The 12,839-nt window shown below is 39.9% G+C and overlaps 1 protein-coding gene across 6 annotated transcripts in view; it reads right to left on the bottom strand.

The window, feature by feature from the left end:
• LOC140186348 (pappalysin-1-like) overlaps positions 1 to 12,839 on the bottom strand; it is a 367,560-nt gene that overhangs the window by 209,534 nt on the left and 145,187 nt on the right. For all 6 annotated transcript variants that reach the window (XM_072240504.1, XM_072240506.1, XM_072240505.1 and 3 more), the window contains exon 11: positions 319 to 432. In XM_072240504.1, coding sequence (XP_072096605.1) covers positions 319 to 432 — 114 coding nt within the window. The remainder of the gene's footprint in view (positions 1 to 318; positions 433 to 12,839) is intronic.

The raw sequence follows: 12,839 nt of genomic DNA, 5'->3' as shown, positions 1-12,839 counted from the left end.
TCTGTCTCCATGCCTGCGTTTGTAACATGTTGTGTTCAGTGTGTCTCACTCTGTGTGTGTGTGTGTGTAAGAAACCTAACCAATCAAAGAGAGAATATCGAACGTAGATAGGACTCAGAGTTAGGACTGAACCCACATTTCTGGCTCTGTGATGCAGCGGTCTACTAGCTGTTCTACCATGCCATCCTTGAGGTGACAGATAGAAGGGAAATTGGTGGGTGCAAAAGTGTAATTATTGAAAATTGTTTAATTCCATACAGCTTTTGTTCAATCTGTATTCCTATTCATTCAAAGCTGATCTGTGTAAAATCCTCTTACCTTTAGCCAGTATTTTGGAGGATAGTATGGACTGCTGTGAAATGCTTCCAGGCAAGGGAACCATGCATACTGAGACACTCCATCAGTCAAATCGATAACCCTGGTCTTGCACACCTGTGGACAGAATACATGAGCTCATTTATATTCAGTAATGTGACCGGGAAAGCAATTGACAGCCAAGTGGCTAGATATCTACTTCACAAATCTTGCCAAAGATCCTGAGTGTATTTAACTAGGCTGAGTGCAGATTATGGAAACTACCTGTGCAATGCCAAATTCTACTGGCTGGAGTTTCCTTTCATTGAGCCAAACCACTTGCCAACACAGTGATGGAAGTACCAGTCTCAATAGTCAAAGCAGAAGCAAATGGTGCAATGATTTCAAGTTATCTGGCAATCCTGCTCTGACATCATCTTGGAATCTCCTGCAGCATTTCTGGAATATGAATGATTGTACCAGTTTTGAATTATTTCCTTAAAATTCCTTGGAAATTATACTATAAGCTGCACATCTTAATATTTCTGAGATCTAACACTGCCACTAGCTAAAGGTCCTACCACTACGAAGCACCTGGAAATTTTCTCCTTGACCGCATGATCAGCTGTGATAAGATTAATTCCACTACTAATAGGTTGGTGGTGTACTTTCCAAAACTATGAAAGAACAATCAGTAGGTCTTGCTGGATGCATAATTAACCAAACACCAGCTCCCTTTTAGGCTTGGGTCAATGGTCAAACAGAACTAGTGTTACTCAGTAATTGGCTATCTAGAAATATTTGTGGTCGAACAGACTAAAGAACTAGAGTGTCAGCTTGCTTATTCCGTTTGTAAAATAATTGCAATCCGGTTTTCCGGTTACAATAAACAATTTTTTTTTGAATATTTACAACAGCCAGGCATTTAGATTGCGCTCTTCTTGCCCTCAGAATGACCTGAAGTGTTTTACTGGCTGTGAAGTACAGTGGCCAATTCATGTACAAGCTCCAATCAATAGGAACTGGACATTCTAGCAAGGTTAAATTTGCCAGGCTACAAGGCATGACTCCACTGACTTGACTGGATGGTTTAAAGACACCTGAAAGTCATCAGTAGGGCAGGATTCCTTTCATCCTGTGCAGCAATCCCAGCCTGATAGTGAATCCAGGTTCCGCCTGAAATTTTACTGCAGTGCCAGTAGGGGATTCACAAAAATAAAGAACCTTTCACTTGTAGGGTGTTACTTTCTCAAACCACCATCTTCTAGACCATGCTCTCTTTTCACTGCTGCCATCAAAAAGGAGGTGCAGGAGCCTTAGGTTCACCATCAGATTCAGGGACAGTTATTACCTTCAACCATGAGGCTCTTGGACCAGCATGGATAACTTCACTCACCTCAACATTGAACTGATTCCATAATCTATGACAAACAAGAGAAAATGGCATGTTCCCATAATCTATGCAATATATGTTCTAATATTAGCTGTTTACTCATTTATTTTTTTAAATTTTCAGTTTTTCTTCTTTCATTGGCCGTCTTTGTTTAAGTGTAGTTTTTCATTGATTCTATAGTATTCCTTTGTTCTACTGTGAAAATCTCCAGGTAGTATATGTACTTTGAAAATAAATTTACTTTGAACTTCAAACTTTTGAAGATATGATCTTTGGGAAAACACAAAATAAACCAACTCTCCCAGCTTCTAAACTTTTTGAATACTTGTGAATGTCTCTGTCCTCAACTGTGGTGCAGCAAGAAGAGCTGTTGCCTGCAGGCTTCCCTGACCCTGCTTCAGCCCTGACATCTGATGTTGTTTGTGTGGAGTTTGCACATTTTACTCATGATGCCGTGCATTTCCTTTAGAACCTCTGGTTTCCTCCCAAACCCATGGATGTATAATGAGCCATGTATAATGGTAGTTTAATGAGCCATCATAAGCTTCCTTATGGTGAGTGGCCAAAGCTGAGAGGACTTGATGGAAGTGTGGTGAGAATAATGTCAAATTAGCACAAAGGAGGATTGCCATCTTACTTTGTTGGAGTACAGGAGTGATCTGAATACAGTTGCAGTGTTTTTCAACTGGAACATCTGGTGCATTAACTAGTTATATGACTTGGTCCTGAATTACTGTGGAAGTGATAACTAGATGTTTTATATTGTCACCTTGTGCTGGCAATGGAAACTTAATTATTACCTGGTCCAAATCCTGGAACCGCCTGCCCTGAAGGACAATGGGAGTACCTTCAACAAAAGGACTGCAGTGATTTAGAAGGCAGTTTACACCATCTTTTCAAGGGCAATAAAAGCTGGCATTGCCAGCGATACCTGATAGATGAATTAAACAAAAAAAATCTATAAGCAGAACTACAATGAGAAAGAGTCTGATTTGAATTCAGTGTTTAGCAGTCTAAGATCCATTAATCTGCCTCTCCTCGGTGATATATGTCAGCGGAGCTTATCGTGTTGGGAAAGAGCTCAGTCAAATTTGACCTACAGAAATCCGACATTGCTGTTCTCAGAATGTAATGAGGATTCAGTTTCAGAATAGAACAGAAAGTAGAATTACTGATTTGGACCAGCAGGTAAAGCACCAGTTTTCTACATGCAGTTGGCTTCCCTGTCAAGCCAAGGAGATCTGTGGTCCTAGAAAGAACATTCTACTCATGTGAAGCTTATCCCTGGGCCTTCACCATATAGAAAGTTGACCCATATGGTGAGTATGGAATGGTGTGGTGAGGAAGTACACCAGTGGGATTTTGCTGAGGTTTGTCATGCAAATTGCAACTTAGTTTAGCTTTTAAATTTAAAAAACAGTATTCTTTGTACCTTTCAGATGCCTCAAACTACTTAATTTTAAGAAAACAACTCACGTTGACAGATCACATAATGCTATAATGCAATGCATTTCAAACATAGGGAATGACCTGTCCTTTCCTGTTCATTTCCAGACAATGATTAAAGCAAATACCACCCAGGGAGAAAGAATTAGGAGGCGATTTTCTTCTTTTGATTCCCACATTTTCGCTCCTTGCTACCACAGCAGACCCTAAATGAATTGTCCCCAAACATACGTGGACCTAGCCAGACACATGACTAAATTAAGATATGTTTCCCCGCATTGTAGCACCATTTGTCTAATACAGTTTTGCCATATTTTGAAAACAAGAGAGAGAGTGGGCTGAACGTGTCAGAAAAGCAAGTAAAAATTCATTCTGCCAAGTTGCACTACTAATAAACCAGATTTTTTTTCTAAAAACTGATCATAAAATAAGAATGATGAGTGCAAAAGGTCAGGCGAGTCTAAACGCAATAGTATCCAGACATCCCAGTTGCAAACATTAACCTTCGCCTCTGCTAGCGGCAGTAACAAAGAGGAGGGGTGGGCGAGAATGTACACATAGTAAATCAGACTGTCTAACTTGATGGGTGACAGTTCAGTCCTGTGTTACTCTGAGTGAATAGTTTGTGTGTGAGCTTTTAATTAGCAAACTATAAAAAACACCATTTTGTTTTAAGCAAGATGTTTGGGGTTTGACCAACACCCCAAAGAGCCATTAATAATCCTTGTGATTTATTATTTATTTGGGTTGCTTTTATATTTCCCCATTGGTGTTCAGCCACCCAGAAGTAGTGCTTTCTTTTTATTACCAAACTTGCACACTTGTGGGTATGTGGAGATCCAGTGGGAGCCAATAAATTCCCTTTAAAGAGGACTGTCAAATGCAAACCTTTTGTTCATTCCTGTGCCTTTTATTGCTGCAAAGTATTTTATTCCAGATTTTGGGTTTTAAATTACAGTATAGACTCTTCGCCAGCACTTAGAATATGGTCCCTGGGAGTTACATGATTTGTATTCTATAACAAGGTGTGTGTGTTAATGAGAGTTCCATAAGCTGGTGTCAAACACAACACAAGGCAGTCTGCAGCAAAACATAATCATTGCCTTGTATTGAAGATGGGGGAGAGTGCGGTTAATAATTGGATTTTAACTCATGGGGGTTTCTTTTCTTCTTTGGATGAAAAATAGGATAATGCCTTTTTTTCTTTAGGATTAATGACCCATTAATAAAATTGTATCCCCCCCCACAAAAAAAAGTCATAACTTAGAATTTGCAGGTTCCCATGATTTAGCAGGCTGTTTGTTAATTATACGGAAGAACAGGCATCTTCACAGTTATCCAGATTTCTATTATGGACCTAAAAGATTGTTTTTAAGGCCAAATTTGATTGTTTAAATCTGCGGGAAAAAAACTTCTATTGTTTGCATTTTGTATTGGATCCATTTAAATCCAGTAAAGTTTAAGGTTTTGAAACGTTTGCATCAGTCCTTGTGTCATTGAATCAAACATCATAGGCTCATCGGTCCATCATGTCCATGCTATCCAATGTTAAACATCTATATTAATCGCATTTACTCACATTTTGTCCAGCATCCGCTCTGCCCTGGCAATGCACTTGCTCACCAAGAGACATCAAGTATTGTGAAAGAGTCTGTCTCACACGTCCACTTGGACATTTCAAGTTCTAGCCAGACTCTGGGTGATAGTTCTCCACTAAATACCTTAAGACCTTTTCCAAAATCTATGCTGTCTATTTTAGACACCTTTGCATGGGGAATTTTTCTTATTAACTGTTCTATCTACATCCCATGATCCCCACATCAAAAAAGAATTCCAAAATTGAATGAAAATTTCATTGGAAATGTGCTGCATATTTCCAACATTCTTCCTTTTGGGAGCTTAATGAGAACTCACAACCAATATGTGAGACTATTGTTCCAAAGGCTCATCTGACCCTATTTGCCAGTTTACCCACTGTATGAAAGCTTACTGGGGAGCTGGGGGGAAGCACAAGAGAGTGGGCAACATAGCTATCTTCTTCTCTCACATGATCAACAGCCCATATGGAATCCCATGCCTCAACTTTCTCTTCAAATTCCTTTGCAGAACACTGAACTAAAACCTGCTGATAACAATCACAGTTAGACATTGTGATTGTGATAGCATGAAAATCAATATAGATTTAAAAGATATTGCATGCAGTTTGATTAGTACAGACGAAAAGATACTTGTCCCCCAAAATACATCTTTAATTATATTCTTCCCTCTCCCTCAATTTCCTTATTCAGGTTTCTTCCCAGTTCTGATGAAGAGCCTCAGCACGAAACATCAGCTGTTCCCTACGTAGATGCTGCCTGAACTGCTGAGTTCCTCTAATGTTTAATGTGTCGCTCTGGATTTCCAGTATCTGCAGAATCGCTTGTGTTTTTTATAAAAATTATATTCAGTTCACTATTTGTGAATGGACAGATATTAAACCATTAACAATAACTTATCAGAGCTGTTCTGAACTATTTTCAAGTTGTTTTAGATAGATAATGGTTAATTTCTTGGTAAATGTATGAAAATGCATTGAAAAACTTTATAAAAGTGTCTTTTGACTCTATTTTATCCAGAGGAATAAGTTTAATTTAGTAGAAACTGAGAATAGTGAAGAATACACTCAAAGGTGAGGTGTGGGGCAGACTAGCCATGATCATGTGACTGATGCGGAAGGCTTGACAGGTCAAGTGCCCGACCGCAGCTTCTATTTTCTCATGTTCTTTTGTTGATTCTTGACAGCATTGGAGTAGGATTATTCTTCAGGCTCTTAAAAAAATAAATTAGAGCAAAACACCATTTGGAACATCAATTTACACAGGAAATAATTGAGTGAAAGCACTGTCCTTTGATACCTTCATTTTTAAGATGTTTCAGTGCTTCTGGAGATTAATTATATTTGAAGGTTAATGAACTGGGATTCAGGACTCTGCAATGTCAGAATAAATACAGTGGACAACAGGAATTCTGCAGATGCTGGGAATTCAAGCAACACACATCAAAGTTGCTGGTGAATGCAGCAGGCCAGGCAGCATCTCTAGAAGAGGTACAGTCGACGTTTCAGGCCGAGACTGTACCTCTTCCTAGAGACGCTGCCTGGCCTGCTGCGTTCACCAGCAACTTTGATAAATACAGTGGAGTTTGGATTTGGTCAAAACTCCATTTACTAACCAAACTCTAAACTATTGAATAATTGGGATATTGCTTCTGAAGATATTGACCACAATAAATGGTCAATATCAATTTTTTTTGAGTTTGCTGTATGTAGTATGTCAGTCACAGTTCTACATCAAAAGTGCTTCATTGAGTGGACATTGCCTTGCCGTATCCTAAATGGGATATGAAAGGTGCCATATCCATCTGTACTCTTGGCCAATATCTTTTGGTTAACACATATGAATCAAGCAAGTTATCTGTTTGTGAGCTATCTCATTCTTTTTGGGAACTGGATGTGTGACAATAGACTACTGACTTTCCTTTGAACCATCATGGGGTCGTACAGTAATGGAGCCAAACAGCATGAAACCAGGCCCTCTTCCCAACCTATCCATGCTCTAATTCCATTCAATTCTCATCACATTCACACCAACTCCTCCCGGGTTCTACCATTAATCCACACGCTAGGGGCAAGTTCCGACATCCCAAAGATGTGAATGTTGGTATAATCTATCAACCTGCATGTCCTTGGGATGTGGCAGGAACCTGGAGCAGCCAGGAAACCCCATGTCTTCAGAGGGGGAACGTGCCAACTCCACAGAGACAGCACTGGAGGTTAGGACTGAACCCAGGCTAGTGGATGGTGAGGCAGCAACCCAATGAGCTGCACCACTGTGACAACACTGAAGGCTCTGAAGCATGCAGGCAGATTTTGTGTCATGAAACGTACTGCATTCATGCAAGTGCATCAAATCTATATTTTCCCTCTTACCTTCTTACACATAAAATAACTTTTCCATATCCAGAATAAAATGAAGCTTCATACATCACACCAGACAGCAAAAATTTCTACAACACCATTTTGTAATCTCTCAATATTTTGAAGGAAAATGTTTGTGTTCGTTATATTGTAATTTCCATTCATTCTTCGAACACAAATGAATGAGCTCTATGTTTAATTTTTCTCTGAAGTCCGCAATCTGGGTTTTTTTTATTCCTGGAGGCCACATTCTCCCTGGTGAAACTTTATGCTAAGGAACTGTTGTCACACTGTTGGGACAGCCCATTCAGGGTGCAAAACGGAGCAATGTGTCTCAATCTTAAAACCCTATATTCTAATGTAAATTTGCTAGTGTGCTCCATTAATGGCCACCCAGGGTTGTCAGAGACCAAAGTAAACTGATTACAATTAGACACTATTCAGGTCCTAACTCTTTCATGTGAAAAATTATTTGATTAAAGCAGCTCAGATTGGGCAGTCTTCACTCCTGATGGCAGACGACTTTGTTATGCACTGGTTAATGACAGCTGAGTAGCATGGGAAAGCAAGCTCTAAAAATACACAAATATCTCGCTAACTGCGGCTGTTGTGCTGCTGGGACATCTTTAAAGATTTATTTTTGTCCGTGGCTAACAATTGATGAAAATTCAAATCACAAGAGACACAAAAATTGGGTAATCAGGTTTGTTTGTTGTAAATGCCTTGGAAACCACAGATGACTTCTAAGTCATTTTTGAGATAAATGCATTCACTTGCTAAAGCTGTAAACCCACATTTTTCTGCCCAGTGGTAATTTCATACAGAGGCCACTTGCAGCAACTGATAATTGCCCATGATATTGCTATTCTCTGTCTCAAACACCTCAGTAGGCAGGGTTCCAGCTTCGAATGTGTCGCGGGGCTGCTTTCAGCCTTTGTGATTCCATTTATCCGCAGGGGATGATTAAAACTAAAGGGTATTGACAAGCAGTTATAGCTTTGCTGTTTACAGGGCACTGTGAGAGGCAAATAAATGTGGTCCCTCCCCCCCCCCATCACCACCCACTTCCCAATTCATATTATTTGTTTACATGCTCTTTTCAGCTCCTCCCATCCATACCAGTGTGTTTTGTCATAAATGCATCACAATCAGCATGCAGCAGCTGTCATCAGTGAACACATCTAGTGGATTTATTCTCCGAGGGTATTATCAACCTGACAGTTTGCAATATAAACAAAAGAAACCCATTGGTGCATTCAGCAAGGCACCAGTTAGGTGTTCCAGAGGTCTCTGTGCTCATGACAGTAGCATTAACCAACACTGAATGTAAATTAATTACTGCAAATGCAGACGTTTTGACAAACTAGTTAAAAAACACAAGAAAACCTAGGCTTAGAATTATACAGCACAGAAACTGGTCCCTCTGCCCAACTCATCCAGGATGGCCAGAGTGCCTTCCTGAGCTGGTGTCATTTGACCCATAACCCTCTAAATCTTTCTTAGCTGTATACCTGTCCAAATCTCTTTTAAACATTATAATTGCACATACCTCTTCCACTTCTTCTGGTAAGTCGTCTCATATATGCACTAACCCCTGTGTACAAATGTTGCTCCATGGGTCCCTCAGCCTCCTTTGCTCCAGGGAAAACAGTTCCAGCCCATACAGTCTCTCCTTATAATTCAAATCCCCAAATCCCAGTTACGTCCTTCAGAATAATTTCTGATCTCCCTCCAGCTTTATCACATCCTTCATGTGATTATGATTGGCAGACAGAAGTGTATAAAATACTCCAAATGCAGTCTCACCAATGTCTTTTTCAGCTGTAACATGGCACACCAACTCAATGACTCAACCAATGAAGGCAACAGTGTCTTCTTTATGAATCATCCTGCCTACCTGTGTTGGCAATTTCATGGAACTATGGACGTATTCCAAGGCCTTGCTGTTCAATAACATGTCCTGTTATGGGGATATCCATAACTAGAGGGCGCAGCCTCAAAATTGAGGGGTGAAGCTTTAAAACAAAGGTAAAGAGGAATTCTTTTAGCCTGAGAGTAGTAAACCTGTGGAATGCTGTGCCACAGACTGTGGTGGAGGCCAAATCCATTGGTATATTTAAGGCGGAAGTTGATCGTTTCCTGATCAGTCAAGGCATCAAAGGATGTGGCAAGGAGGCAGGTGTGTGGGGTTGAGTGGGATCCAGGATCAGCCATGATGGAATGGTGGAACAGACTCAATGGGCTGAATGGCCTAATTCTGCTCCAATGTCTTGTGGTCTCAACACTCTCCAAGGCCCTGCTGTTCACTGTCTTAAGTCCTGTCCTGGTTTAACATTCCAAAATGCATAATCTTGGACTTGTCTGAGTTAAGTTCCACCTGACATTCCTTTTCCTAGTTTCCCAGTTTATTTAGTTAACTATCTTCAGTGTTCAGTATACCACTAACTTTAGTGTCATCTGCAAAGTTACTAATTATATCACCAATATTCCCTTCTAAATCATTAATGCATTTGACGAATAATAAAGGACACAGCACTGGTCCCTGTGCACACCACTGATCATAGGCCAGCAGTATGAAAAAAGAACTCCACTTACTACCTCTGAATCCTTCCACCAAGCCAATTCTTCCATTTGACTGGTTCACCCTGGATCCCACATTAACTAAATAGTAAAAGGGCAAAACAACTGGTTTGTGAAAGTTTATGAAAAACATGAAAACCTTTGAGAAAATGTAGAAAGGGTCGATTCCAGGAATGAGGGACTTTAGTTACATGAATAGACTGGTGAAGGCAGGTTTCCTTGAAACAAATGAGAAGGGATCTGATCGAGCTAGTTAAGTTTACAAATGCTAGTTGAAAACCAACCTTCTCCTTTGCTGGACAGATCAAGAACTGCAGGGAATAAGATGAAAGTCATTGGTTAAAGAAATCAAGGATTACATGGGGGAAAGTCTTTCTTGTTCTCTGGAATGCACAGTTGGGAAAGAGAAGAGATAGTTTGGATGGCTACAATTGCAGATCTATGAGGAGAGGACAGGACTGAGACAAGCTGAATAACTTTTAGATCTGAGAGCTGGTAGGTTAATTTTCTGCTGAATATTGCCCCATGTATGTAGGTGAGTGGTGGAATCTGGAGAGAATTAAGAATATGGAGAGAGTATAAAGTATGAAATGAATGCAGGATTAGTGTAAATTGGTGGGTAATGGTTGATGAAGGCTTAGTGGGCTGAAGGGCTTGTTTCTGTACTACTATCTGTATAACTTTGTTTTATGAAGATAGCAATTCAGTGGAAGGCTTCGGAGAAACGCATACAGTTCTACAAGTATTACAAGCATACAATGGGCGAAGGATCTGGGATAAACAGGGCATCACATCTATTCCATTGGCATGGGTGGTAAATGTAAATGGCAACCAGAAAATGGAGCAAAATGCCGCTGACGTCCAGTTCACACTGACTGCAGGCAGCCTGAGCTCTTACTCAGGAAGTATCATCATGAGGAGGGTAGTAGCCAGAAGCTTAAACATCAGTGATATGGCTGGAAAAGTCTCATTGCACAATTGCCTTTAAGTCAGAATCATGATTATCAAAACCAAACATCTGGCTTTAAGTAGAAACATGAGAAAGTTTAGAAAGGGAAGAAACCTTTGAGTCCCAGACTTAAAACCTTACATTCTTCTGCCTCTCAGACCCCTTATTCACTTCTGCTGGCTAATAGCCATCGAGTTTCCTCTCAAATTTATCAACATTAGACATGCCCACATTCCATTTCATAAATTCACCACCAAATGCCAGACTTAACGTAGTTAATGGTTCCCTCGGATATCCAGCAGAAAGTCAATGGGGCAAAGTTAGAGTAGCAGTTTCCTCAACACACTGAGTGTAAGCAACTCGGTGTGAGGTAAACATGTCCTTTGGAACACCATTAGTTTAGTTGGGAGTTCCATAGCTGCATCAATGCCCTATGAGTGTAATAAATGGAGTGGAAAATGCTGCACAATTCTAATGCTGTGTAGTTTAAAATTTTGCCCTCTCTTTCCAAATGAATGTAAAACATAAATTTATAACATTGGATGCAGAGAAATTTCGCCCCCCTTTTTGTATATAATGATCTGTAGTTCTGTGCAAATTGGACTTGCTTTGGTTGGATTATTATCAAAAATCTGCTCAATACTATGTGATTCACTGTTTATTAACTGATGACGAACACTCATCTTGGACTCATTTATAATACAAAGTGTATTGCATATTTTTTTTGTGTTCTATTTCTTTTAAAGACTAGCCAGATGTGTTAATGGGTAACATGTTGGTAACCACAAATGATTTCCAAATCATTTTGGAACTAAAGGATAATACTCTGAGGTGACCAGCTTACATGTTTCTGTCTATTGATAATCATCTAAGCTGGACAGGTCATTACGTCCCAAGTTGTGACTGTGATTTGCATTGAGCCAGTTGATGAAGGCAAGACGTACCGCAGCTTTCAGTTGACTAACTGTTGGCAGTGTTAGGAGCAGTCAACAAGGACTCACTCTCCACTAGGTCCTGCATAATACGTCCCCAATTCCCTACTGTGCTTTCCACGACCAAGGCTTACACATTATAGAATAGCAATTTGGACCTGCTGTGTCCCATACATCAGCTGGTGCCTTCAGGCAAGTTTTAGAAATTGTGCTGCTGAGTGGCGTGCAGATGGGGGATGGTGTGAATGTAGACTTTCTCCTATATTTCCAATTTATAGCCTTATATCCTCCATTGATCATTGTCACATTTTTAACTACAAAGACCCCTGTAGACCAGTAAAATAAGAAATGTTTTCTGATCGATAAAAAAGACAGTTTATTTCCTTTTCTTTTAAATACACCATAAATTGTATATCATACAGAACAACAAAAGAGCTGGCATCAGACTTGAGGCTGTAATTCAATCTTGCAGTTCTTGGTGACATTTGTAAATGCTCAAGCTTCACTCTTGAGCTTTATTGCATCATCAGTGCTGCTCAATTGAATTACTGCCCTGTAACCTGCTGCCAGCCATTTATTATGCTATATACTGTATTTATTTGCTGCAGGCAAACTAATGCCGTACTGCTGTCATTAACAGTACAAACAGCTTTTGAAAACAATTTCCCGAATAAAAAAGGGGGGAGGTAATAATATTCAAGCTGTTTACCCCAAATACGAAGGTAATTGCCACACTATTTGAATGACCTTAAAGCCACACTATTTGAATGACCTTAAAGCCTATTAATTTGTGCAGATTATTTTTCCTCTTTTCTGTCTTTCTCTCTATTTCTTCCTCCGTAGCCCTCCTCCCACCTTCTCTTTCTCTATTTCTCTTGTTACCTCAACCCCCTCCCTCCCTCCCTCTATCTTTTCCTCTGTTACTCAGCGTGATTTTCTCCCTGTCTGTCTGCCTGTCTGTTTCTCATTCTCCCTGCAGCAACACACACAAAAATGCTGGAGGAACTCAGCAGGTCAGGCAGCATCTATGAAAATGAATAGATATTCAACATTTTGGGCTGAGACCTTTCTTCAGGACTCTTCATTTCCTCTCTCTCTCTCTCTCTCTCTCAGCATTTTAGAAGTATTAAAATATATTTTTGATTCAATTTGCTTTGTCTCAGGACAAGGATACATCCTTTCTTCAAATTGAACAAGGTATCTCATGAACTTCAGCCCGATTAACCAACACAAGGTACTTTATTTGTTTCATCTATGTGCATTATAACCATATTGTGCAAACTGTTTCAA

Source organism: Mobula birostris, chromosome 22, assembly GCF_030028105.1.
Source record: "Mobula birostris isolate sMobBir1 chromosome 22, sMobBir1.hap1, whole genome shotgun sequence".
In the NCBI taxonomy this organism is placed as follows: domain Eukaryota; kingdom Metazoa; phylum Chordata; class Chondrichthyes; order Myliobatiformes; family Myliobatidae; genus Mobula; species Mobula birostris.
This window is presented reverse-complemented; position numbering and strand designations above follow the sequence as displayed.